This window comes from Magnolia sinica, chromosome 10, assembly GCF_029962835.1.
Source record: "Magnolia sinica isolate HGM2019 chromosome 10, MsV1, whole genome shotgun sequence".
Taxonomy (NCBI): domain Eukaryota; kingdom Viridiplantae; phylum Streptophyta; class Magnoliopsida; order Magnoliales; family Magnoliaceae; genus Magnolia; species Magnolia sinica.
The window spans coordinates 70,525,392-70,552,717 of NC_080582.1; the positions used below are offsets into that span (position 1 = coordinate 70,525,392).

At 40.7% G+C, this 27,326-nt stretch overlaps 1 protein-coding gene across 1 annotated transcript in view; it reads right to left on the reverse strand.

Moving 5' to 3' along the window:
• Positions 1-16,306: 16,306 nt before the first annotated feature.
• The window catches only part of LOC131216940 (callose synthase 5), a 71,758-nt gene continuing 60,738 nt past the window's right edge, over positions 16,307-27,326 (reverse strand). Inside the window, exons 29-42 of the mRNA XM_058211582.1 lie at positions 25,716-25,825; positions 25,408-25,533; positions 25,264-25,332; positions 24,961-25,150; positions 22,646-22,757; positions 22,439-22,558; positions 22,234-22,349; positions 22,027-22,110; positions 21,307-21,419; positions 20,975-21,204; positions 19,923-20,720; positions 19,066-19,116; positions 17,626-17,811; positions 16,307-16,886 (exon numbers count right to left, since the gene is read on the reverse strand). Coding sequence (XP_058067565.1) covers positions 16,656-16,886; positions 17,626-17,811; positions 19,066-19,116; positions 19,923-20,720; positions 20,975-21,204; positions 21,307-21,419; positions 22,027-22,110; positions 22,234-22,349; positions 22,439-22,558; positions 22,646-22,757; positions 24,961-25,150; positions 25,264-25,332; positions 25,408-25,533; positions 25,716-25,825 — 2,536 coding nt within the window. The 3' untranslated portion in view covers positions 16,307-16,655. The remainder of the gene's footprint in view (positions 16,887-17,625; positions 17,812-19,065; positions 19,117-19,922; positions 20,721-20,974; positions 21,205-21,306; positions 21,420-22,026; positions 22,111-22,233; positions 22,350-22,438; positions 22,559-22,645; positions 22,758-24,960; positions 25,151-25,263; positions 25,333-25,407; positions 25,534-25,715; positions 25,826-27,326) is intronic.

Here is a 27,326-nt window from a genome sequence, read left to right on the forward strand (position 1 = left end):
CCATGAGACAGATCCACCAGTAGGGCCCTCTCGAGGGGAGCCTGAGGATCGAGATCCCGCTTCGTCCTTATCTCCTGATCGATACTTGAACTTGCAGCGGCGGCTCTTGGTCTCCTTGCACAAGTAGGGCGACTAGGCCCGGCTTCATCCACAGGAGCTCTCTTCTTCCCCATGAGGGAAAGAAGCGTGAAAATTGAGAATATGGCCGTAACAAGCTCGAATAAGGCCATGGAAAAAGGAAAGAAATAGGGAAATAGAATGGTTTACGGGATTCTCCGGATTTGAGACTCAAAGTGGGGTTTGAATGCTCAAATGAAAGTAGATGAAGGAGATAAATAGCTATGATAAAGAGATTTGAAAGGGTGGCGTAAGTGGTGCACGAAAATGGAAGGAGAAGCACTTAGAGGAGCGATTTGGGTGAAGATTTCCAGTTTTTCATGAGAAAAGGAGAGCTAGGAGGGGTGGATTATGAAAAGGGGCAGCCATAGGAGTGTTTTAAAACACCCCAACCTAAAATAATGGGCCACACAACGCCCTAAGGGCGTCTGCCCGCATGGCCCGTACCAGCCAGGCCCACCAGGCGGCGAGGCCTTGCGGAACTGGTGAGGTCCTCACCGACCTCTGGACAATCCGGCGAGGTCCTCTTGCCCCCTGGGTCCCGAAAACATGTGGGTCCCACTCTAGGTCCCCCTGGAGGTGCCCCGTTTGGCCCCCGACTACCTTTTGAGCTGTTTCAGGTCATTTCGGGTTCTAGCTTGCTCACATTCACGTATTTTGGTTTGTTAAGTGTGGGACCAGTTAGATTTTCATCTAAACCCATCGATTGATGGTCTAGAAGGGCGTTGGGATCATTTCACTTGATCGGGAAAGCCTATAGGTTCAATTTCTTTGGTCGATTTCGCCAATTGGCAAAACTGGGAAGCCTAAGTCTGTTTCTACATTTTGTCGCCCTCTCCTAAGTCAGAATACATCAGTGTGCATCATGTGACCACAACCTAGGTCTAGTTTAATCCAAATCATGCTCTGATACCAACTTGTAATGCCTTGAAAATCGAGGGTCGAGAAGGTACCCAACTACCGAATTCCAACGCATCACTTATGCAACATAGATAATGATAATTTGATGTTGTCCATATTAGTGCATAAAACATGAATGAGATTAAGGTAAATCAGCAAATCATACGCTAGGGACAGTTGAATTTACGCAAGCGGAAGACTGTGATCGGTGTATAAAATATATAAATTATTATATAAATTATTATAGGTCTTCAAAGTATGAACGCATTGCCAGGTCAAATAGTTACAAGTATTATTTCAAAATACAAAATGTCCAAAAAGTGATGGTTCACTACAAGTATAAGCCCTGAAGCCCCGTTGATCAGAACAGTCTATATAAACCCGCCTGAATACTACATATATGAGAATGCCTCCTCGTCATCCTCAAAGTCCGGCTCCACCTCATAGGCTACACCATCATCTAAAACTACAACAGAGTCTGGTTGGTGTTTAAAACATCATCCCGTAACATGGGAGTGAGTGATCAACTCAGTGAAATAATAAAGTAAAGGTTAACATGTTATTAATTCAGTCGAGCAGTAATGATAATACAATACAACAATCAGGTCCTAAATACTCTTGTTAATGCAAGAATGATATGAAATAATGATGCATGCCCTCGCCTGCGCTCCCTCAGCGACTTCATCTCACGATTGCACATGAAACACTTCCTTAGTGCTTGACCTGCTATGCCAAACGCACACGTAATGCGGTGCATGAGTGTGATTACCAAGTTCTTATTAGTCCTTTTCATACAGCAAGATTGGAAAGCTAAGGTACCTCCCTTGTATCAATTCTCAAATAATGATCCATTCTAGGGTCATCGGTCCTAGCAAATCTCATACGATGTTGCGGTTCTAGGTCACTACAAAAGACTCGTCACCTGATCAGTGTAGGCCTAGTTTATACTCTAATTGCTACGGAAAGACTCGTCGCCTCTGCGCAGTCTTAGAGTATGCTCGAGGTCACTACGACTGGCTCATCACCTAGACGTAGGCTGACAGCTCGAATACAGTGTCCCATACCACTGTATTCAGCTCACGAGTTTGGGTTGCTCACTGGTCACTACAGGGAGGCTCGTCACCTCAGCATAGGCCGACAGCTCGACCACGGTATCCCATACCACCATGCTTGGCTCATGAATCTTAGCAGATCGAGGTACCAAGGTTAAAGAAATTTTCACTGGTGAGTTTGGTACCTTAGATTCAAGCAGTAGTGTCCATACATAGTGAAATACATCGGGTCAATCGGGTTACTTGACAAGCTCGGCTGGTATGAGTGCACGTTGACTTGATCGACATGGAGTGCGTAAGCATTCCGCGTGGCCTAACCACTGTCGACAACCCAAGTACGACTCGGATTCATCGAACACGTCCGGTGTGGCGAAACAACCTTAGCCACCAACCTAGAACCTGTTACTGATTTCCTGGACTATATAATAGTCCCAATCACACTCAATTCCAACAAGTAATCACATGAGATAATAAAAATAGTAATGAACAAATAATGCAAATACTACAATCATTTGAGCATTTTATAAGGACACATATTGAACATGTTATCCTAGGCATGTATTTCATACATAAATCACGCAGTTGGATTTTAGTTACATGAAGAAATTTATACATATAACCAAGGTAGTTGAGAATCTCATCTCAACACCCTTAAAAATACAATTTAACAAACACTTACTCCTTCAGACATTTTTTTATTATCGAACACTTAGACTACACCTTTCAACATGCATGATGTATGTCAGTTACAACATATATTAGGACAAATACTTTCACTAAGGAGTTGTCGAATACGCATCAATCATGTTCTTATATTCTATATACATGGCAGACACAAATCATGAATCCATATTCATTCAGTTATTTCAACAAACACTTAGAATGCATTACAATCAACATAGTTTACATATATGTGTAATATACGGGAAACACTATATCTAAGCATATGAGATTGCACTCAAGTCAGTCATAAATTATTACTGACATTGAAAGCCTTAAAAACCATAACCTAAACATTTATAGTCCACACCTTACGCTGGTAAACAAGTATCGAACTCAGTTTGTATACCGAGTCTTTGTCTACAGCATAACGACAACCTACAGTACGAAATAGGTTAGCTATTTCATCACTTACATGATTTGAAACCCTAAAACAAGTTAGGGTTAAGTTTTTCTTACCTAAGAACGGCGTCGGAATCGCTGGAATAGCGATACAGAAATTGTGGTTAAGCACGTGGAGCGTCAGGGAAAGATCCAGACAACTCACTCCCACTCTCACTCATTTCTCCTTAATTTCTCCTTCTCTTTTCTCTCTCTTTTCTTCCTAGGGTTTGAAAATTCGTATGTGGTGAGAGAGAAGTGGGTTTAGGCCTTTATATAGGCTCAGGTCTGATGGAAATGGCCCCAGGGCCAAGGTATACTTAGGTTATATCCAAATGGTATTTGTTTCAGTCCAATGGAGCACTTCTGAAGGCCCCTCTTCTACATGCGGTCAGACTTAAGCTCCTTGACATTGGATCTAGGTCAAGCTGAGTTTTCGGTCGGATCGAATTTACAGATCGATCGTGGCGGACCAGTTTCAGTTCGATGGTTACCAGTACTCGATCAGAGTCACCAGTACACTGACATGTGTTGGATATTTCTCCTGATCCAAGGGTGTAATTATTTCAGATTCTAACGGTCTGAATCCTTATATTTGGACCTGTAAGTGAACGATTCAGTTTACTTAAGTTTGGATTTATTTCTTAAAGGTATTCGCATTTCTCACACACTTCGCTCCATGCTCAAGTTGTGCGTTTCTGGATACTATTAGGACTTGATTTCCTGGATGGTTGTCAAGTCCAATAAGGCGGTCACATTCGTATAGTTTCATAGTTATCGGACTTTCGACGTGCAGTCTAGGTCCGATACAGAGTTTCGATGTGCTCCCGAGAATACCCGGGTTTAGAGATTGATTTTAGGTTTCAGGGTAAGGTAGCGTCAATGATTCTACGAGTTTTGGGTCTTACAGATTGTATTAAAAGTGAATAGTGCTAATTTCACAGATAATCTAATTTCACACTAGTTAATTCTCGCCTAATTTCTAAAGGATTTGGTCCTGTGTGATTTCTGCCCGAGGTGATACTCGGGTCTTTGTATGAATTTTTTCGAGATGTTACAACAGTTGTCTTTTGAGATTTGAGATGTCCTTCATGCTTGAATCAGCCACAAACATATCATTAACGTACATACAGAATAAGGATGATGTACGGCGTATCGAACTTCTTCAAATAACAACAATAGTCTACGTAACATCTCCTAAAATCATTTCCCAACATAAAGCTGTCGAACTTCTTGTACTACTTCGTTGGGGCCTACTTCAGGCCATATAGACTTTTCTTCAGTCTGCACACCTTATTCTCCTTTCCTAGTGCCACGTATCCTGTCAGCTGATGCATATATATCTCTTCTTCAAGGTCCCCATGAAGAAAGGCTTTCTTAACATCTAGCTGCTCTAAATGTAAGTCCTCTGTAGTCACTATACTTAAGACCATGCGAATCGTAAACATTTTCACTACCGGTGAAAATATTTCAGTGAAATTGATACTTGCCTTTTGTTGAAATGCTTTCACAACCAATCTAGCCTTGTATCGTTTCGAACCATCGTGCTCCTCCTTCAGTCTGTAAACCCACTTATTATAAAGAGCTTTTTACCATTGGGTAGAGTGACTAGCTCCCATATACGATTAGACTCAAGAGAGTCCATCTCATCATCGATGTCCTGATCCCACTTATCCTGTGTATCTGATTGTAACGCCTCTTCAAAATGCTCTGGTTCACCATTATCTGTCAGTAGTAGATAATGTAAGGAGGGTGAGTATCGGACCATGGGTCTACTCTCCTGAGTAAACCTCCTCATAACCGGTGTTTGTGGCTCTGCCTCATAATGCTCTTGTGCATGATCATCCTGTGGTGCTGTAACACCCGTGTCCCGTAACTCTTCCAACTCTATGAATTCTTTCTTTTCAGCCTTATTTTCTTGCACACTGTCCTTATGCATCACTTTTTCATTGAAGACTACGTCCTTCCTTTCGATGATTTTTATATTTTCTACATCCCAAAACCTGCAGCTAAAACCATGCTGCCCGTAGCTTATAAATGTGCACCTCCTAGACTTCGTATTTAGCTTGTTTCTGTGCTCAGCATTAATGTGAACATATGAAGTGCAACCAAACACTCTGAGATATGCAAGGTTCACTTCTTTCCCAGTTTACGTTTCTTTTGGTATAGCCCACCATCCAATGGTGTTGAGGGGCTTCTATTGATGAGATATGTGGTGGTATTCACAGCATCTGCCTAAAAGGTCTTCGGTAACCCTGCATGTAACCTCATGCTCCTGGCGCGCTCAAGGATGGTCCTGTTAATGCGCTTAGCCACACCATTCTATTATGGTATCCCGGGAATCATTTTCTGATGTTTGATTCCATTTGCTGCATAATACTCCTCAAACGTTTTATCACAGTATTCTCCCTCAATATCATATCTGAGACACTTTACTATTTTACCTGTCTCATTTTCTTCCATTACCTTCCACTTCTTAAATATATCAAATACATCAGAGTTGTGCTTTAAGAAATAAACCCACAGTTTTCTACTAGTATCATCAATAAAAGAAACAAAATAACGTGAACCACCAAGAGATGATACCTGTGTCGATCCCCACACATCAGTGTGTACAAGCTCCAACAGATGTATCTTTGGAGTGCGTCCTGTCTTCTTGAAACTTACCCTCTTCTGCTTGCCATACACGCAGTCCTCGTAGAATTTCAAGTCAATAGACTTCAGCCCTGGTAGCTTCCCTTTTAACAATAGCACTTTCATCCCCTCCTCACTCATATGTCCCAACCTCTGATGCCATAATTGCCCATTCACTCCAGTTGATGGGACTATGAGTGAACTATACGATCCTAAAGTCACGTACAAAGTACTTTCCTTTTTACCTTGAGATATCATAAAGGCACCTTTTGTGATCTTCCAGGACTCACTGGTGAATGTCGTCACACAACTGCTATTGACCAACTGCCCCACTGAGATCAAGTTACATTTTAAACTCGGTACATGTCTGACATCCTTCAATTTCAAAGCCGTTCTGTCTTTCTGATTTACATGAACGTCTCCCTTTCCAACAATACTGCATGGCTCATCATCACCCAGGTAGACTCTCCCGAAGTCACTTGATACATAATTACGCAAAACTTCCTTACACGAAGTGGCATGAAATGAAGCACCCGAGTCTATAACCCATAACTCATTTCTCGCATAAAGAGAAGATCAACGCCTCTATGTCACTCTCCTCAGATAGATTCACTGAATCCTTCCCGCCTTGAGAGCTTCCTTTCTCGAGCGCCCTGCAACCACGTTTTATGTCCCCCTTCTTGCCACAATGCCAACACCTGTCATTATCTTTTGGTCCTTTGAACTTCTTCCTCGACTTTGAACGTCCATGTTTATTGCCTCCTTTGTTCAACGATCTTCCTCTTCCTTCAACGTTTAGAGCATTCCCTGAATCCCCTGAAACTCCTGACGCCTTTCTTCTAGATTCTTCGCTAAGAATTAGACCGGCCACATCATCAAATTTTAGCTTTATCAACCTTGAAGAATTGCTTATAGCAATCACCAAACCATCCCAACTGTCTAGCAAACTAGACAAGATCACTAAGGCTCTGACCTCGTCCTCAAAAATAATGTCAACGGATTCTAACTGGCCCGTGACTGTATTGAACTCGTTTAGATGTTCAGCCACGCTTCCACCATCTGACATCTTCATGTTGAATAGTTGTTTCATAAGATGAACTGTAAGACCTGTATCCTTGACCGTACCGTTCCATAGACTTCTGCGGTCCTCCGATCAAATTCTAGCAACCCGCGATATGTTATCGGTGTTTACGCGCGATCCTAAGTCATGTCCTGTATATCAAATTCGGTTCGACTCGAAACTTATACCCTTGTGACCACGATATTGCCGCAGTTCCGATGCCGCGTCTCGCGCACCGAGGCGATACCCGGGCTAGGAGATGTGGGCCCGCGTTCAGTTCAAGAAAATGCCACGCATTTACAATCCCAAGAGAATTTCTACAGCATGTCCCATCAATCACTATATCATGTCAAGTACAACACTATCCCCAAAGTCAACTCTCTCTCTTACACACTCTTAACATGTCAAGTACACATCACTCACTCCATCACCCATCACTCTCTCTCTCTCTCTTTACATCCCATCCTCTCTCTCCCTCTCATTTCCCCATTTTTAAGCAAGCAACCCCATAAGAGGAGCAAACGTCCAGGCTCCATGAGAAAGCTAGTGTGGCCTACCTTCCTACCACCTAATCCCACCATTTAAAACCAATCTTGACCGTTGAATCTCATCCATTGGAGCTCTAGCATGCATTGGCGAAAGAAGGAAGAGGAGATCTAACGATGGGTGTTCCGTAGGATTAGATTTTTGTATTTTTGATGAGGGGCAAAGTGGGGCCTACCGATTGATGGTATGGATCCCACTTTGGACCCTAGATGTGACCGATGGCCCACCATGATTTATGATTCTCATGATCGTTTCATGATGGGGCCATTCTCCATGGACCCTATCATTGTGTTTATTTTCTTTGTATGTTAGGGTCATCTAAACCTTGCATTTTGGTGGAGAAAGGATCTCCACCGTTGATTTTAATCGGTGGGCCCACATGTAATGGGACCCACTTGATGTATGTTCTAAAGCATGGAAGGGAGGGCCCATAGTACCGAGGTCCCTCCATCACTCGTTTCTCTTTCTCTTTCTCTTTCTCTCTCTCCCTCTCTTTCATTTTGATTGGTGATGATATGGCAGTGCGGCCCACCCAGATGGACCCTATCATGAAGTATGCATCTTATCCATACTGTTCATCGAGTGGACCCACCTGGCACCCCGTCTGGACAGGCCTGGATGTAGGGTAAATACAAATATTAGATTGATCCAAATCAGGTGGGCCACATCCTTGTGGGACCCACCTTGATTCATACATCCAGGCCGTCCAGCGTATCTGGACGCTGGACACTGGTGCGGCTAGCAGTGTAGTGTGAATTGTCAGTGGGGTGTACTAACTAGCAAAAAAAAGTAAAGTAATAATATATTAATATAATATATGATATAGCATATGTATTGTGGTGGCCCCATGTGGGACCCATCGGTACAGCAGATTGGCTAGGTACCTTACACCAGCATATAGCTGGTGTATTGATGTCACCATGCTTTGTGGGTCCCATCCACCATCACCGTCCTTGGACGGTGGGACCCACCCCACGTGTGAGGTTACACCTTGATGTATGCCTTGTCCAGGCCGTCCAGGGCCTGGACGTTATTTCTATATTAATATATATATATATATATTTTGTATATAAATGTGATGGTGGGCCCTATGTGGGAGCCACCTATGCCACGCGAAGTAGCAGCAGCTGCATCATACGCAGCTGCCCAGCTGCAGTGCAGACAGCAGCAAGTTCCGTGGGTCCCACCTATTTCATCCACGCCGTCTATCTATGGGACCCACCATGATGCATGTGTTGTATCCAAACCATCCAACCATTTTGAAATATAATTTTGAAAATTAATGGGGACAGTGACATCCTCCGTTCAAACTTTTTAGGAGCCACAATAGTTTCCAATCAAGCTGATATTTGCTTTTCACTTCATTTAGCTCTATGTTAACTTATGAATAGGTCGGATCTCAACAAAATACATAAGGGTGGGCCCGACTTGATGTATATGAGGCCCATTGGTGCGGCCCGTGGATGCGGGCCACTTGATGTATATGAGGCCCACTGGCGTGACCCATATGATATGGCTCGCTTGATATGTATAAGGCACATATGATGCGGCCCACTCGTTATATGTGAGGTCCAGCGTCGAGGCCCATGGTCGAGGCCCATTATAATGTATTTAAGGTCCATTGTGATCTATTCGAAGCCCATGGGTGTGGCCCGTTGTGATATATTTATGGCCCAGATGGCGAGGCCTGATATGTTGTATATGAGGCCCATTGATGCAGCCTACTTATTGTATTTGAGGCCCATTGGTGCGGCCCACCATGACGTGTGTTAGGCCCATGTGATGCGGTCCACTATGACGTGTACTAGGACCATGTGATGTAGCACATAGTGATGTGTATGTAACCCTTGTATGAGGCCTATTGCGATGTATATTAGGCCTTTGTATGAGGCCATGGGCCCACCATATGTTTGACACTATGAGGGCCACCCCTTGGGAGCAATGTTGGTTAAATGACCACATTGATGGGCAATGTTGGTTAGATGTCCACATTGTGACCTTTCCTTACTGATTGTCGAGGCCAATTCCGATTGTCGAGGCCAATTATCGAGGCCGTTTATTGATACCGATTATGAGTATGTGACAGCATAGCATCATGATACCTATACCTTGGAGCCCACCTTGTGTATATATTGGGCCCCATAGGGAAGTCTGGTTTATTGCGCGATAGAGAGGGTAAGGAAGCCCGCTTATTACACTTAGACTCGGATCTACCCTCGTTGGGGGATATTGTGATGCTCCATCACTGTGATCACATGTGGGCGGGGGCACGTGGGCGGACACTGAGTGGGCGGGGCATGAGGACCTGAGCGAGCTACCAGTGATTGACAGGCTATTGTGCTGGCAGACTACCGTGCACACAGTGAAGGCAGAACTTTGTCCTACATCGAGAGCATCGTCTGATATTGTGGTGGCTATAAGTTGGATTCTTTCCTTAACTATCGTGACACATTTTAAATCAGTGAGCCTATCTTGATATTTGAACTCAATCTGCCATCCTTCTATGGACCCCCATCATTCGTATGCATGTTGTGATGGATGATTGATTAAAGGAGATGCCATTGGGCTGAGATGTTTATGGGACTCCTTGTGAGATGGAGTTATCCCCACATGATCGTGCGATACGCGCAGGCTTGATGTATGGCCTAGATGGGGTTGATGATATTCGTGACTCTTTAGGATTGCATATTGCATTGCATCATCGGCATCTGATATTTATCTCTCCTTAATTCCGTATTTGTATAGCTGATCCGTATTGCATACTCCGATATTGTATGACTCATGGACTTGTTAGTATTTCTGCTTACTCTGATATCATATGATTCGTGATCTTGCTAGTACTTTTGATATTGTACGATTACAACGTTGTATTTGTGTGCTTGACACTTATCTTGCGCACATACTTTCACCACCCTCTAAGCTTTTTATAAGCTTATGCACGATAGATGCGTGCAGATGGTGTCAGGTTGCAATAACGTTGAGCTCGAAGCATGCAACGGACTTCTAAAGCTTTAATTTTATTTAACATATGTATTTTCCTTTCAACATGTATTTAAGTTCATATTAGTGGATACATGATGATGATGTTGCCTTTGTGATTTAGGAAAACTTGTGGTTATGCTTGTTACGAGACAAACGTACGTTGAAAAATTCTCCTTGTAGGATCCCAGGATCGAAATCCGGCGTATGCACGTTAGGAGCCGAGAATGGGGTACTACGGAGGTTATCGGCACCGGATTCGGCGATCGGAAATTTTGTGAGCCCAATTTTCGGGTTTGGGGTGTGACATGAACCTTGTTGGACACTGAGGATTTTTCATACATGGTGACTAGGGCTTCCATTAATTCTTTTGTGGTTTTCACCTTAGAATATTGAAGGCGGCGTTCTTAGACAAAGAGAGTCGAATCGTTTCTAAAGCCTTCCGATCCAATAAAAACCATTCATCATTTGTCATCTTTTCTACTTTCTTCTCTTTTCCTCCTAGAGGAATATAGAGGTCATTCTGATATAGATAATCCTCCATCTGCATTTTCGAGAAGGTAAAGTTTGAACTATCAAACTTCTCAATTCTAGTCTTCCCTTCTTCCGTCATCGTTCCCCAATAGAACTAAACCAATAGCTCTGATACCAGTTGTTACGCAGCATGCTAACAACGCAGTGAACCGAGATCCAATCTCTGGTCTCACCCACAAACGATAAACAAAAAGAAATATAAACTAGAAAAAGGATCAAAGTATTCCAAACAAATCATAAGACAAGCTATACGTGAAAAAACCCTAAATAAGAGTAAAAACCATGGATGTAAACTTTCACTATGAAGAAAATGAAGGTTACAAGGAAATATACTAACGTCTCCCTTGGAAGTACAGAGAAAACCCTTTGCCTAGACCTTAGAATTATTTTCCATTCACTAGAAAAGCCCTAGGGACACCTATTTATAGTTTAGGCAACTTTCCTTTCGCACCCTTGGGAAAAACCGACTCAAAAATCCATAGTCCGTATCAAATCCGGAAACGAATCTGCGTAACCTCTACTGGTCGAGCGGACTCCTCGACTGGTCGAGCATGGGCCTCGACCGGTCGAGTACTAAAAAACCAAAAAACCTGTGCTCGCTGAACTTTGAGTCGAGCTAGTCCACGACTAGTTGAGTGGGCCACTCGACTGGTCGAGCAGGGCACTCGACTGGTCGAGCGACCCCCAGATGTGGCTCCACATCTCAACAGCCCTTGTATGGGTCAATATGATATTTCCCACTGATTGCCCAGGTCGAGATTAACCTTTAGTCGCAATCGATTCCTTAGGTTGGTGGTGACAATATTCACTTTAATATTAGATGGGAATGGGTTGGTGTCGATCAACATTGTCTTGCTCTTTTCTGAAAACTTCAATAGTCCATGATCTATGTGGTCCTGAATAACGTTCCTGAACATGACACATTGTTAGTTGAATGAGACCGAGTCCCTTGCCATTTGTAGTATTTTGTCTTATATAGTTCATCGGCTAGGGGCATCTTATGATTTATAGGAATTTTAATAAATTTCTCGGCCAACAAAATGTCAAATATTTATTCGGCTCTTGTAATATCAAAGGTGTAAACCTTTTGAGCCTTCTGCGCAGTTGAAGTAGTCAACTTTGCTTTGACCAGTGTGAAACTTACTAATGGCTTATTAGCCGCTACTTCTATAATTGCGATCTCGTAATTAGGGTCATTGTAATATGTCCCTATGAGTTTCTTTGCCTGATCCCTTCTTACAGGAGTTCTTTGTGGCGAGAGAACTTTTAATCAGGTCATACAGATCTACGAACTTCGTACCAATGAATTTCTTGCAAAGCTTATATTCAAGCCCATCTTATGCTAGTTGTACAAACTCAGCCTTGGTCATGATAACTTTACAACAGCTCTTCTCTCACTCAAATCATGTCATATAACTTTCACACGGTTATCTGGGCAACTGTCGGAAACGTGCAAGATCAGCCATGGTAACTTCTCTACTGTTGGAGAAGAATTGAGCATGAAACTTTTCATCCATCTCTTGTCAAGTGTGTACCGAGTCTAGTAATAAGTTTGAGTACCATGTGAAGGCCGCTACGATCAGTGAATGGCCAAACAACTGCAATTTATTATAGTCGTTGTTGGCAAATTCTCCACACTGCATTGTAAATCGACAAACATGTTCGACGGTCGATTGAATGGGCTTGCCCGAGAATAAGGAAAAATTTTGTCGATAATTTCTCGGCAATGGATGTTCCCATTTATCCACTTGGGTTATGGCTTGTGATATAATGGGATAATGTTGCGGCTGAGTACTTGACCAGCAACTTCCTAGACAATTTGTATAATCTGGTCACGATCTATCTACTGAGGCTTTAAGGCTGGCGGGTGATCTAAACCAAATCGATTGCATTATCTTGGAAACTATTGGGGATAGAATCCTCCTAGCAGTCATTGATTCCTATTTTTGGGCAAAAACATTCTAAACTCTTTCTCCGATCGCCTAACTTCCATAGGAGGTGGCATATTCCTCATTTCCAGGACAGGCACCGGTGGTGGATTACTTGTGGACGCGACATTGGTGGCAGCAGAGCTGCGTTACCGATTGAACTTCCCTCGGCATTGTATTATGTTGCTGACGATGTTTGTTCTGCCATCATAGCCATATATCAATTAGTATTCTCATCTTAGAATGCAGAATTGTTTCCCCTGAGCTCTCCCGTATTCCTGCAAAAGCTGAATGCTCATATGAACATCTCGAAGCACCACAACTACTTCATCTGGAAGAACAATTCGGAAAATTGATGCTCTCCCCTGGTCCCCACCGATAGGTGTTGGACTATTATTCAAGTTTAATGCCTCATGGGCTGCAGGAACTGGCATGTCCTTAATTGGAAGTGGTGCTATTAGTGTGGTTAGTGTAAAGGGATCAACTCCGGTAATGCGAGCACTTCTTCTATTAATCATTGGTAATACTATACCGGTAATTTAGAGACAGGGTCCCACCGGGCATGCAAGAAACTTATTGTTGTTGTTTCTTACACTAGGTGTGCGGGCATGCCAGAATTGAAATTGCAGCTTCAATTCAAACTGAACAATAATGAACTAAGCACCAAGATAGGTAGACAAATAGTATATGACCGATTTCTAAGGAGATCAGTCGCCTATTTAGCCACTTGCTCAATGCGTAAAATCGAATTATGTGATATTCAGAGGGTGGGGTTCATCCTCTGATGATGGGTTGCACCTTTGCCTCCTGTACGAAAAGACTTTTTGATACAAATAAATAAAAATAAGGAAATAATTCTTACAGTAGGTCGCGAAGAATAGTTGCAAGACACCTTTTCAACTGATAAATTGAATCTAGCGTGCAAGTGTAGACTTAAATTACAACTAAAAACTACTGGCTACTTGGCTACCGCTACATATTATACTACAAATTGTAAATGGTGAGTTTGAAAAGTAAAGATTACACTATAGAATGTAATTTGCTTGACAAGGAAAGCAAAGGATTACACCATGGAATTTAATTTTGACATGATAATTGAAGAATGGATTTGATTTGTTTGGGTTGGTATGAGACGATTTTCCTCAATGCTTTGCTTTACTATTTATATCTTTGATCCAACTATCTGGATCCTTCTCACGTTCCGATGGTTACCATAACCGCTCTCCATTACTTGAATTCCTTTGCTTCTCCTCTCGTCACATGCCCTGTAACCGTCCACGCATGACTATTTTTTCATCAGCTACTTAAGTTATAAACGGTTTATCGAAAAATCTTCCTCATAGATATTTGCATAATACACCGTGTGTATCCGTATAGATCACATGTAACTCCCTTGATTGGTTGTAGCAGCAAATGGCAGTAACATGATGAACACCTATATTTGCAAATAACGATATCATTGATTACTGGTTATTAAAAATACCTGCATTCCGTCAAATTTTTACAACGTCCATTAACAACAGTAATAGAATGACAAAAATGCCCATATTTATAAAATATAGGATAAACAGATATAAACAATAACAAACCTCACTCCTTAATAAAGATACTTTTTTTTTTTTTTACATCCATCATTGGTTGTGGGGCTCACAGATGGATGGTGTGGATTGCGTGGATGAGCCCCACAAATAATCTCAAATCTTGATGGAAAGAAAAAAAAAAAAAAAAGGAAAAAGAAAAAGAATGGAGAAAAAAAAGCATTTATCTTTCAAACTTCTTTCTGACCGAAAGAAAGAGTAGCCGGTAGTTGGAGGGAGAATGGGAGAGAATGGATTGGATGGCGGTTTTCTAGTTTTTAACTTTTATTTTTATTTTTATAATTCTTTCAAAGGGTAGGGTTTTCGGTGTTTTTTTTTTTTCTCACTCGAAAACATGCTCCGAAGCAGTCGTTAACAAAAAGTAATGGAAAATGTCTATTTACAACACCAACCTAAACTTATGTAGTCAAAGAAAATTTTACAAACTAGAATGCCATCACCTTTATGAGTTTCGCGGGTACAACTGTGCTACAATGCATGATGTGACATCATATAATGATCTCTTCATTTTCTTCATGACCCACCGATTCAACAAAAAGACAAATTTTAATCAAATTAGAAATCTCTTTAGCCCACAATAATTGATAACGGTGACCCCATTCACTTTTAACTGTTTTTTTTCCTTTTTCTTTCATGGCGTGATCCACCTTATTTGTGGATTTGACTCATTCTTTGGCGCATGACCTTAAATTAAATTCTAAATTCAATTAATAGAGTAAATTCAACACATTTTCTATGGTGAGTCTCACAACCCTCAATACATGACAACCACGACCCTTAATAAATGACAATCTGGTCCCTTAACACATAACAACCTTGACCCTTGGCACATTGCAATCTAAACCTTGCCCTTAACACCACAAGGACGTCGTCTGTGGAGCCCACCGGGCCCACCGTTGGGTATGTGCTGAATTCACTCCATCCATTGGAGTCAGCATTTCATAAAAGGCTATGGGCAAAACAATGAGCCACATTTGTAGATTAGGTGGACCATGATACAAGGAAATAGTTGAGAGTAAACGGTCATTGTTATTGGTTGCTGTGGGCCATAGAGACCTCGTATCCGACTGAAATTTGTGTCTTTCCACTGAAATGGTGGACTACGAAGAAAATAAACAGATTAGATCTGGCTTCAAGTAGGCCCAATCATCATGTGATGTCACATCATACATAGGGAGGGGAGGTTGAAAGCTTCTGCAAGCAAGGAAAAGCAAGCATGGGGGCAGCTTCCCAAAAGCAAGGGTATTTTGATCCATAGAAAAGCAAAAAAGGTGTAAGGAAGTTTTTTAAGAAAAGGAAATGAAAATGGGGATTATTTTCTTGGAATGGCCATACTTTAGGGTCATTTTGGTAAAAATCCCCTAATCAAACAATCCAAATAGTAAGCTCCACACCAGTTGGGGTATGGCCCAAAAATCGCATGGGAAGGAAAATTACAACCATACAGTTGGATAAATCAACAAGTCCTGCATTGATTGATTTTCTCTCTGTTTGTTTGTCTCTACTCAAAGGGCTAGGATCTTCCAACCTGGGAGATCCTTAAGGAACCCCTCGTCCAGGATGAGGTCCATCAGAAATATGGTTTGAATCACCCAACCATGAACTGACTGGCCCTTTGGGACAATATTCACATCCTGATGAATCATGAAGTGATTAGGTACCGATGCGTCTATTTAGGAATTATTGGATCATCCACCCAAGGCTTTGCACAATATAATTGAGTTTTCATTTCTGTTACTCATTGCTGATAAGTGCAGTCCATAGTTCAGTGTCCAAGACGGTTGAATCATTGAGCCCAGAAGAAATCTCCTCAATAGAAAAATCCCAAACATTAGTGTGTGGCCAACAAATTGATGGTTAAAGAATAATACAGCAATGCTTCACATTCATCAGATAATATACATGATTTCGCACATGCAAGGACTGCATTTGATTTACTGAAACCATTAGTCGGGTATGTCCCAGAAGTCTCCCCAGATTGATCTAAATCACTTGGAATACGAATATGTTTATTGAATGATATCAAGCATATATGGAAATTGAAAAGCTAATTTACAGGTTACAACAAGCTTGAAGAATAGAAAGAAGAGAGAAAAGACTACATACACATGAATGTAGTTTTTTTGTTTTCTATTTTTTTTTTTTTAATTTTTTCTATACAGTAAACCAACCTCCATGTTTTCTCCTCAAAGAAACCAGACTCTTTTCAGCTCTGCTTCTTCCCGCCAGCCAGGATACGCGAAATCTGCAGGCCTCGGCTGAATGCTTGATTGAACAGTAGCCTTGTCTGGAACTCTGAGACAAATGGGAACCATGCCAGAACAGCCACTGGTGTAAATATGATCAGCCCCATCATGTACTCGTAGCCCCTGGCAAAAGCTTTGACAGAGCTCCACAAACCCAATGTCTTCAGTACTGGCCTCACAGCCTGTGATATCTGCTCAAAAGTATGATTTGAATTTTTAAAACTTCGTTACTCAACTAATAAATATGGAAAAAAGAAAAGAAGTTTGAAAACTGGCAGAAGAAAAGTGAATTGATCAGTGTTTTTCATTTCAATGATACATGAATAGAGGAATGCTATTATGATCAGAGAATCATGGAAGTTCTGTTAAGTGTTTGTGCTCGCCATATGCACAGACTGTTGATCTGGTGGGTCACCGCATGGTAAAGCTATAGGCTGAAAATCTACTATTCAATCATTGTGAGTTTTGCCTACCGTTGTAAGAAGCAGCAAGTGAAACAACAAAAGATGGGTGAGGGAGCAGGGAAGCGACTATTTCAAAATGTTATCAAGTATAAACATCTAGGAAGCAGGATCGGCACCTAGTTAGAAGGATTGTAGAACTGAACTTTTTTCCTGCAGAATATGGAGTTTTGTCCCCTATCTTTTTTTTTTCCCTTTAAGCTTAAGAGTTTCTTTTCTCTCCGGCCACTGATTGTATGGAAAATCCTGAGATTGCCCTTATATCTAGAAGATGGACCCATCCACATGGCGGCCACTAAACCAACAGCCTTGATCATCATACGCAAGTGCCACATGTACAATAGAGACGTATTGGCGCCCACTTCGTCGAACTCCATGAAGCTAGCTCATTCGTGTATAGCGCACAAATTCCAAGGACATGCCATTTGCTAGTGATAACTGACAACGTTAGTTAATATATAAGCAGTACCTGCAACAATGCCCAGCCTGTTGGCATGAAGGCCAGAATGCTGATGAATACGTCACCAATGGTGAGATTAAGGAACATAAACAAGATACCGATGGTTCCCACTGACCCAAGGAACAAGAACAGTTTGAGAAGTCGGAACATTAGCTGAAAATCCGCACTGAACTTCTTCCTGCCCATTGACACTACCTGCAGTAGAATGTCTCCCGTCAGTGCAAAAAAACTACAACTGCTAGTAAAACCAGTATAGATAATACATTTTACTCAAGAAACTTTCAATGCATGTAAATGAGTATGTAACAATGATGACAATGTGTCTTGATGGGACTGTAGGTTAGGCCATCCATCATTGTCTAGTCCAAATTGGTGTATCGTGTCTTTGCCTGGTTTTCATTACTTAAAACTGTGAAACTTGTGACTATCTCTTTTGAGCTGTTCATTTTGATGTCTAGGGACCAGCTCCAGTTGTGTCACCTTTTCATTTCAACTTTTTTGTTTCACTTATTGATGATTACTCTGGGATGACGTGGATTCATCTCATGAATTCACAAAGTATTTGTCTTGTTTAGCATTTTCCATAAGGACATTATCAATCAATACGGAACTAATATTTTAAAAAAAAAAGAAAAAAGAAAAAAAGATTTGATAATACTGGAGAGTATCTGCAGGAATATAGGATTTTATCTCAAACTCTCAACAGAATAGCGTGGTTGAGAGGCAAAACTGCCTTCTCCTTGAGGTATCTCAAGCCCTGCTTCTTGAAAGGATGTTCCCAAGTATCTGTCAGGTGATGCACTTTTAGCCATATACTTCTTAGTTAACATTTATCTTCCGAAGTTTGAATGGAAATCACCACATCACATCCTTAAACCAGATGGTGCAATTTTGAACCACAGGTATTCAGGTGCACATGTTTTGTTCACATTCTTGACCACAGCAATGGTAAGTGCCAAATGTATCCAGTGTGTGTTTGTTCCTTGTTTCTCGAATCAAGGGCAATCTTTGAAAGGCCCTTTTTTCGAGTCAGTGGGAAAGATAAATTACCATGCCAGATCATGTATTCCTCTTGCTGTCTCTGGTCTGAGAGATAAAAGTCAGCCGACCAATTTCTTTTTGTTTTGAAATGACACAACAGCCAATTATTGTCTACAAAAAGACAGAAGAAAGTTCAGTCCTCCACAACTTAGACCAATCATTGCCTTGGATTGACCATCCGGGTTTGCGAACTATGATCACCATTATTTATTTTCGGGTTTTTTTTTTTAAATTTTATTTTACTATTATTTATTACTGATTTCAAAATTTTGAATTTGCATGGATGTGCCAGAAAAACCGACTACTAAAAGCTGCAGTATTTGATACTCTGCATTCGTGTCCAACACCAGCATATATTTTGTGTGGAAGTTACATAGCTTAAAGGCTAGAAGTTGAACAGAAACAGACCTTCAAGATGAGCATCACAACAACAATGACGACCCAGGACAGAGCATAGACCTGTTCAAGGGAGCAAATTAGATGGTTACTATTTAAATATTATCCAAATCAAAATCGCCATCACCAACATTTTCCATAGATCAGCTACATTTGGTACTCACAACTGCATTTTCCACAGATCAACCCCCCAGGCAAGGGCCTTTTAACCCTTACTTGAAGCAAGGCGTTTCTCAGTCCATCCAGATCAGTGGAGTAGACCGTCGACAATGATATATTTGATTTGTTGAGGAACAACCTTGATACTCCGACAGAGTATGATGATCCATAAACTCACACAGCCATTGTCCAAGTGAAATACATGTACATCAATCCCAACTGTCCAAATCACACCACATTGCAGATGCATCCTAGCCCAAATATCACGTGAACAGAAGACCTTAACTGTTCAATTGATGGCCTTTAAATGGACAGTTGATATGCAAAAAGAAATCAGCGGTCCAAATTTGACAAGAAAATGTCCATTAATCAAGATGATAGGATCCTCGAACAAATCCGATTTTTGTACACCCATTCTACAATTTGGAGGGTCTGAATTGAGGTTCGTGGGAGGCCCATGTGCAGTCAGTGTCGCACTCTGCCCGAGCATCAAATAACTCATATTTGTGTCAATTATTCATTTATCAAGATATAGATATATATATATATATATATATATATATATATATATATATATATATATATATATATATATATATATATATATATATATCAGTTTTGAGAACGGTAATTAACTAAAAGAATGAAAGAAAAGAAACAATGTCACAGACTGCAGCAAGTCAAAATAGCTAAGACAGCTTAGTACTTACTATGATGCTTTTGTTGCCATTGGTCACATGCAAATGGTACACAAGCCCATACTGATAGAGGAAAAACCTAAGGGACAGGACAATCTCCCAGAACCGTCCAGAGAACCCAGTGTATTGCAAGTGCTCTTGCTCCTCTTCCCACCAAGATTCCCAGCTTTTGTTAGCGGGCACTCCGATCCCGCCCCGGCTACTTATCCACTTGCTCCAATCCTCCCAATCTTCTACTATTTTCTGCCACTCAAAGCCCGATGGATTAAAAAGGAAGGGTGCAAACAACCATGAAACCACAAGAAACCACATTGATACTGAGAGAAGTAAATAAGAAGTAAAGTCGGTCACAACAGCTCCATATATCTGATATACTATCAGCACTACCATCAGTTCCAGCCCTTTCACGAAATGGCTCCTTGAGTACATCCTGTAATTCTCAGCAAACTTGTCATGCCGGACCACGAAACCTCGTCCTGTGGCTCTGTACCTGGCCCCACCGTGCAAGACGGTGCGGCCAAAATAGTGGATCTTTGTCCCAAGAGAGAATGTGAAGAAAACAGCAGCCAGCTGAAGCTGCATGATGATAATGTCACCCAGCGCAGTTCGGAAACCTCTTTCTAGTCCAATTTCCATGACCATTGGCAAGGCCATCAATAGGCCTATCTGAACAAGAGACTGGGATGCCATGGCTGCCTCCAGGGGATCATCTCCTCGAGCACGTGCATTCGTCACGATCGAATTCTCCAATCCACTCAATGATAGGTAGAGTTTCCCATACAAGAAAACATAGACTATAATGACAACCATCTGCACAATGTAAGAAGAGAAGACTTAGAGAAATACAAAATCAGGATAGTAAAGTCACTATGGCACCCTTCCATCAAATGAGCTACATCAACCAAAAAACTGATGTTGGCTTGTTTCTCTCTTTTTATTCCATTTCCAAAGTTTTTTTTTTTTTTTTTTTTTTACTATCTGGCCGATCTTCCATATCAGATCAACTCTAGAAGATCCCATTTTGACATAGTTAGTTACATGTCATGGAATGGAGTGACGCTTACCATTGAGCTGACATAAAACCCTACTGTTGTAAAATAACACGACAGCATACGGAACATGTCAAACCGATGACCTAAACGGTATATATCCCTGCTGAGTATCTGCTCTCCATTACCACAGGCCACTTTTGCTTCAAAGAGTGAGATCTGATTAAGCCCAACATCACGTCCTTTCCCAACCTGGATGTACTCATGGTGGGTTATATTCCCACGTCTTAGTGTGGAGTTGAAACCTGGGCAAGAGAAGACACCCAAAAGTGAACTGAATTATATGTGCACTTGAGGGAGGGAGGGAGGAAGGGAGGGAGAGAGAGAGAGAGAGAGAGAGAGATTACCAGCAAAAATGTCCTCGCTTAAATTGATTCCGCGAGATGCCTTGCTGATTCCACCTCTGGTGATGTGGAAGATCCTATCAAATACATCTGGATGACCATAGTGGAACCGGACCCTGTACCAACAACATAAAACTTATCATTTTGTGAGTCAATGTTCCTATTGTTCTTGAACAGTAAGTTGTTAAGGAACTTGCATAATTTAGACACAGAAAATATGAGATCAATTGACCTTTCAGTTGACTATTCTTGTGAAGTGGACAGTGAGAAACATTAGTAGCTCATATTTATTTATTTTTTCAAATTAAAAACAACAAATTTTTTTTTTTAACTGCTGAAATCAGCCTTGCAGTGACAAAATTTTGCATGCATTGTCGAGCACTCCAATCTAGCATAACAAGAAGAACTCATATATTTCTGAAAACTAACTATGAATACAATTCCAATTACCGACAAACATAAAATGCAAAGTACCATATAACCAGAAGATAGAAGCACAGAACTTCCAATAAAAATTAACAAAATTTATATTTTCCAAAAAATCTAGAAGGTCCACGTTGATATAAGGGTGACATAATAACACAATGCACTATTAAGCCATTTAACAATGTCAGGATGTACCAGTATTCACTAGGCAATTACGCAAAAAAAAAATAAAATAAAAAATAAAAAATCATTCAGTTACATAATCCCCATTGTGCAAATAAAAGAGAGGAAACTTACTTCAGCGGGTTTGCAAGAACTCTCTGTCCAATAGTGACAAAACTTGTTTCTTGGTTTGACATAAACCAGGCTAAAGAAGAAACACTGCAACGCACATGCAGTTGCACGTTAGAGAAAGTAAAAGACTAGAAAAATTAACAGAAAACAGTTCACAGGTATTAAAAAAAGTAGATACAGATTTCAATCTTTGATCCTCATCATTCCAACCTTCCTGTAAAGATATGTTCGCGAACGCCTAGAATTGTAGGTGGACGCACTCCATGATTTTCATTGAATTCTTCCAAAAGATTACGCATCTTAAGAGCTTCTTCCAGGTAATTGTCCTAGATTAATGTGAAGCACATATATCAGAATAGTTGGTCAAATATTTCAACAGCACAATGTACTACATCCCAAGGTTTTTCTGCATTACCTGATTCATGTCAATGGTCTGAAGTGCTTCCCCTCGAGTAAAAACTATTGCATGGTTCTGATTTTCAGGCTTGCCTTCCCCTATCTTTGCTGATCCTGGCAATTTTATCCGATAGATTTCCTTTTTAAATGAAAAGGTAGAACATCAGTTTCTTCCTGTAGGCCACTGCTCACTATGGAAATAAACTAAGATTAAATATATTATTACCTGGTCAAGATTGTCCACAGCTTTGACCAAAACAGAGTAATAGACCTTCTGTACTCCTCCGCCTTCTCCTTCTTCTACTTCGTCAATATATGCAACACGGAGAGATGGATAACTGCACAGGGAGGATAGGTATGGGATCCTTGAAAATGAATACCATCTCAAAACAAAGCGTAATATAACATAATCATTTAGTTATCTTTCTTTTATTGTTAAGGACATCAAATACACATACAGTGCTATGAACATCATCCATGGATGGGTTGAATGATGATTCCATGGATGGACCAATGATGGACCCACCAATGGATTAACTCTTTGAGTCCTTAATCCATCAATGTGTCCTGTAATGCATCAATTGGGGACTATAGCGATGGATCAATCAACAGATCATATGAATGATCAACAGAAAGATCCAGGGACGGAATAAGTGAGAAACCCAAGGATGACTCAATGGCTGAAATGAAGAAAATGTGGTAGGCTCAACAGTCAAATTTCTAAACTTAAAGAGTGCGTTAAAGTTGATAGAAATTATTAATCATATCCTAATGAAAATCAGAGTAGACAGATCAAAGATTGATGGTCAGATGGACAACATAGCAGAGATCTTGACTAGTGAGTTAGCAGAAGAAGCCACGACCCATGCTAATTTAGGCTTCAGTGACAATGTAGCCAATCCGATGGTAAGGTCTTCATCACCATTGAGCACCAAAGACAGTAAAGATGTGGTACAAGGGTCACATGTGGCAAGTGACCGATGCAAACACAAGGACGATTTTTCCAAGCCAGGAGGAAATGATGTAGGATGATCCTATCTTCAAGAGGGTCCAGAAGTGCATCCCATCACTGTTCCATTGAAGATTAGGTCCATCGCAGGGTCTGATTAAATATTTGGGCCACAATAATGGACGAGATGGAAGATCGAGACCAAATCAAGGGTTTGATTGGACCGTGCAGCTCATAGATCCAATCAAATACTACATGTTGCCAACCTGTTGAACTGTGGGCCCACGTCTCCCCATACACTATTTTTTAGGTCTTTTATATGAACCATACATGAGAAAGCAGGCCTTTTATAAGGCTGAAACCCCACTGGGTTGCCTATAGAGAAGAAAAATTCGGTAAGATTCAGACTCTTTCATAGTTTCATTAATTTTTTATTTTTTATTTTTTATTTTATTATATTTTATTTTTTTATTTTTTATTTTTATTTTTTGTTTTTCAACTTTATATTACAAGTGGTTATAAGATAGGTTGAATCAAATAAAGAAATGGATATGCAGACTGATTGGAATCAAGTATGGGTTTTATTTTTATTTGGTTTATTATACATGAAAAGGCTACCAACAAAGACAAGGGAATGATCATGTGGAGTCAACTCCACTAGAGCCTCTAGTAGTTAAGTGGGGCCCATGTGACGTGTGCATGGCATCCAGCATGTCCATCTAGTAGTTAAGTGGGGCCAGCGGTCCAAAAATCTAGCAATCCATGACTCAGGTGGGCCACACCACAGAGAAACAATTGGCAGGGGATGTTCTCCATTGATTACGTAAGGGCCCACCTATGTAGTGGAATGGCCTGGTTTTTGGGGTGTTCATCCTGGGGATGCATCATGTGAATGGATTGGATGACATAAAACAACACGGTGGGCTCCACACAAAGTTAACGGTGGGCATCCAATCTCAAATGTTCCTTGCATTTACTCACCTTAGTAATTAATCCACCTAATTTTGGGGCTTAGGGCTCAGCATGGGAGGGTGCATCTTTGGGATAGATTGGATGTCATGTAGGGTCCGTGACTCTGGTGGAGTCAACTCCATGGCATCATTCCCACTCACCCACCCACCCTAATACACAGACAGTTGAACAAGAGAAGCGTGCTATGATGAAATTTTGATAGACGAAAATGTTTGAGTGTTTTCTATACCCTTGATTGAAAGAGTGATTATTATGTTTTTTCTAGTGAGTTTTTGCCTCTAGAAGGCTGTTGGGTTCTCCCCCAGTCCCCTTGACACTTTCCAAGGTTTTCTGTTATCTTTCCTGTAGAATGAATTAAAACACTGCCGGAATTTACTTCCAGTCCTTTATAGGATTCAAACTTCAATATTGTGAAATCTGAGGAAAAGATTGTTGATCCCAATTGGTAAGTATCATTATACATTTATGGCTAACCTTGCAATTCAATTTTCCCCTCATTTGTCCCATCACTTACGTCATGCAAAAGCATAGGAATTGAATTCAAAATATGGAGACACAAAATGCTGAAATCTTCATTGCTACTCTTGAAACTGAATGAACACAAGGAAATATATACATACTTAACCATCAAGTTCAAAATGTCAGTTGCACGACGATCTCCACATTGCTTTTGATTCCCATAATTTTGACAGGTCGCAACATATGTGAATTTCATGTTGGCCACTGCGTCTAGTTGAGCAGCTAGAGATCTCTGGCTCTTTTTCTCATCCTCCGGAGGTTCAGTGACTGCCTTATAGCCTTCTAAAATCTCTGTTAAGTTTTTTTTTTTTTAGAAAAAAAAAATAAAAATGAATCACAACAAATTTCCAAAATGGAAAACATGATTCACTGGGAAAATTATGATGGAGATTCTGTGCTCTTACCACGTTCAGAAGCCATGTCAAGAAAGGCTTGAAGCTGCAAAGCCCTTCGGTAATACATCATCCCCCTAACTGCAAAGCCCGTAGTTAAGAAAATATTGACTGGGTATAGGAAGAAATTTACAGGAAACGAAAGGAAATAGATACTTGTTCTAAAGAGTGTTTGTCCTCTTAGGGAAGCCCAATGACGAAGAAGCAGGACGTTCTCTTCATTTCCCCAAACCTCACTTGTTCTTTTGCAATTGAGTCGCTCCATAAAATTGTTCCATTCATCTAATACAGTCCATTAATGTTTGTGGCAAAATAATAACACAAGTCAAATTCAACAAAATAGGAGAGAGAGTACAGTCCATTAATGTTCATGGCAAAATAATAACCCAGACACCAAAATTCATGATGAGAGAGAGAGAGAGAGAGAGAGAGAGAGAGAGAGAGAGAGACAGAGAGAGAGGTACCTGGGAATATTTTCTGCAGGTAGAATATGATCGATACACCATCTTCATTTTCCAGCTCAAGGTCACTCTTAGAATAGACAGTCTCTTCACTATAGTAAGGAGTCATGACACTGCAAAACATCAAATAAAATAATTAACCTATCCACATATAGTAAGTTGAGGGAATATCATTTTAATTTAGTTGGCTGCTAAGATACCCATCAAAAGCATTCTCCCTCCCAACATCGACATCTATCTCAGTATCTACTCTGGGTGGGGCACATGAAAATTGGGTCAGGGCCAACTCTGTTCCATCACCATTCATTATCTCCTGGTTTTTGTGTGGGCTTCATTGTGTAGATGCAGTAGCCTAGTCATCAGGTGGGGGCACATGAAGAGTGGATCAAGGGAAACTCTGATCCATTACCGTTCATGATCTACAAGTTTTTGGGTGGGCCTCATTGCGTATATGCAGTGGCCTAAAAATCAGGTTGGTGATTGTCCGGTAATCGGGTGGGGCACATGAAGAGTGGATCAGCCTGATGCTTGTATCATTGGCACATGGTAGCCCCACCTGATAAATGACTCAGTACTTACACTAGCAAGCTCATGTAGGGAGCCTCCCTTCCATGCACTACACATTGCAGGTTTCCTACCAATATTCTCTGTAAGAAAAATACAAAGGTTGCATGAATTGTTACTCCAATCTACCAACGTTATTGTTTTTTCACCTGAGACCAGGTTGTATGAAAATCTGACATGAAACAGTACCTTTTTCCCCCTCAAAACAACATGAAGACTATCACTATACGTATGAAGAAAATTTCAGTGCCCCATACTCCATCAAATTGCACAAAAGACTCGAACTTCTTCAATAGAAACAAGTCATCATCATGATCATCTAAGACTTATCCCAACTAATTTGGGTCGGCTACATGAATCCCGTTTCACCATTTCATACTATCAAGGGCCATAACTTCAGTTTGACCATAGGTCATCAAGTTATCTTGCCAACTCCAATAGAAAAATAAAAGTCATACTGCTAAAAGTCCAAAACACAGGGTTATGCCAATCTTGGCATCTTCTAGAAATGCTTTGCCTGCTCTTTTGTTACTTCAATATTCTAGTGATATATATATATATATATATATATATATATATATATATTGTAGAAGGATCTCCAGAGACTTAACTCATTAAATCACATACTAGATACTCCGGTATTGATGATTCACAAGAGTAAAATCATAGACTACTAGAGGTTACAAAACTAGAGCATGTGGATGGGTACATGAAGGTGATCATTCAGACTATAAGTGGATGCTTGAAAATTTTCATCTGCAACAGTACATGGAACATTGAACTGCCATCACCTAATTTGTCCAACATATTAATATCATAACCAAATTAATGATTGTGATGCAAGGAAGAGTGTGAAATAGTAATGAGGAAAGATCACTGTCTTTCTCAAGTAGTCAAAACCTTGAATCCACAAGGTTGTTCTTGAATTCACAAGAAATAATAAGAGACAAAACTCAAATATTCTATTGAATAATGTGTGTATGATTTCTCAATTACACCACTAATAAGGAAAACCCAAGCCCTAATTTGAAATTACCCATAATAGTAAAA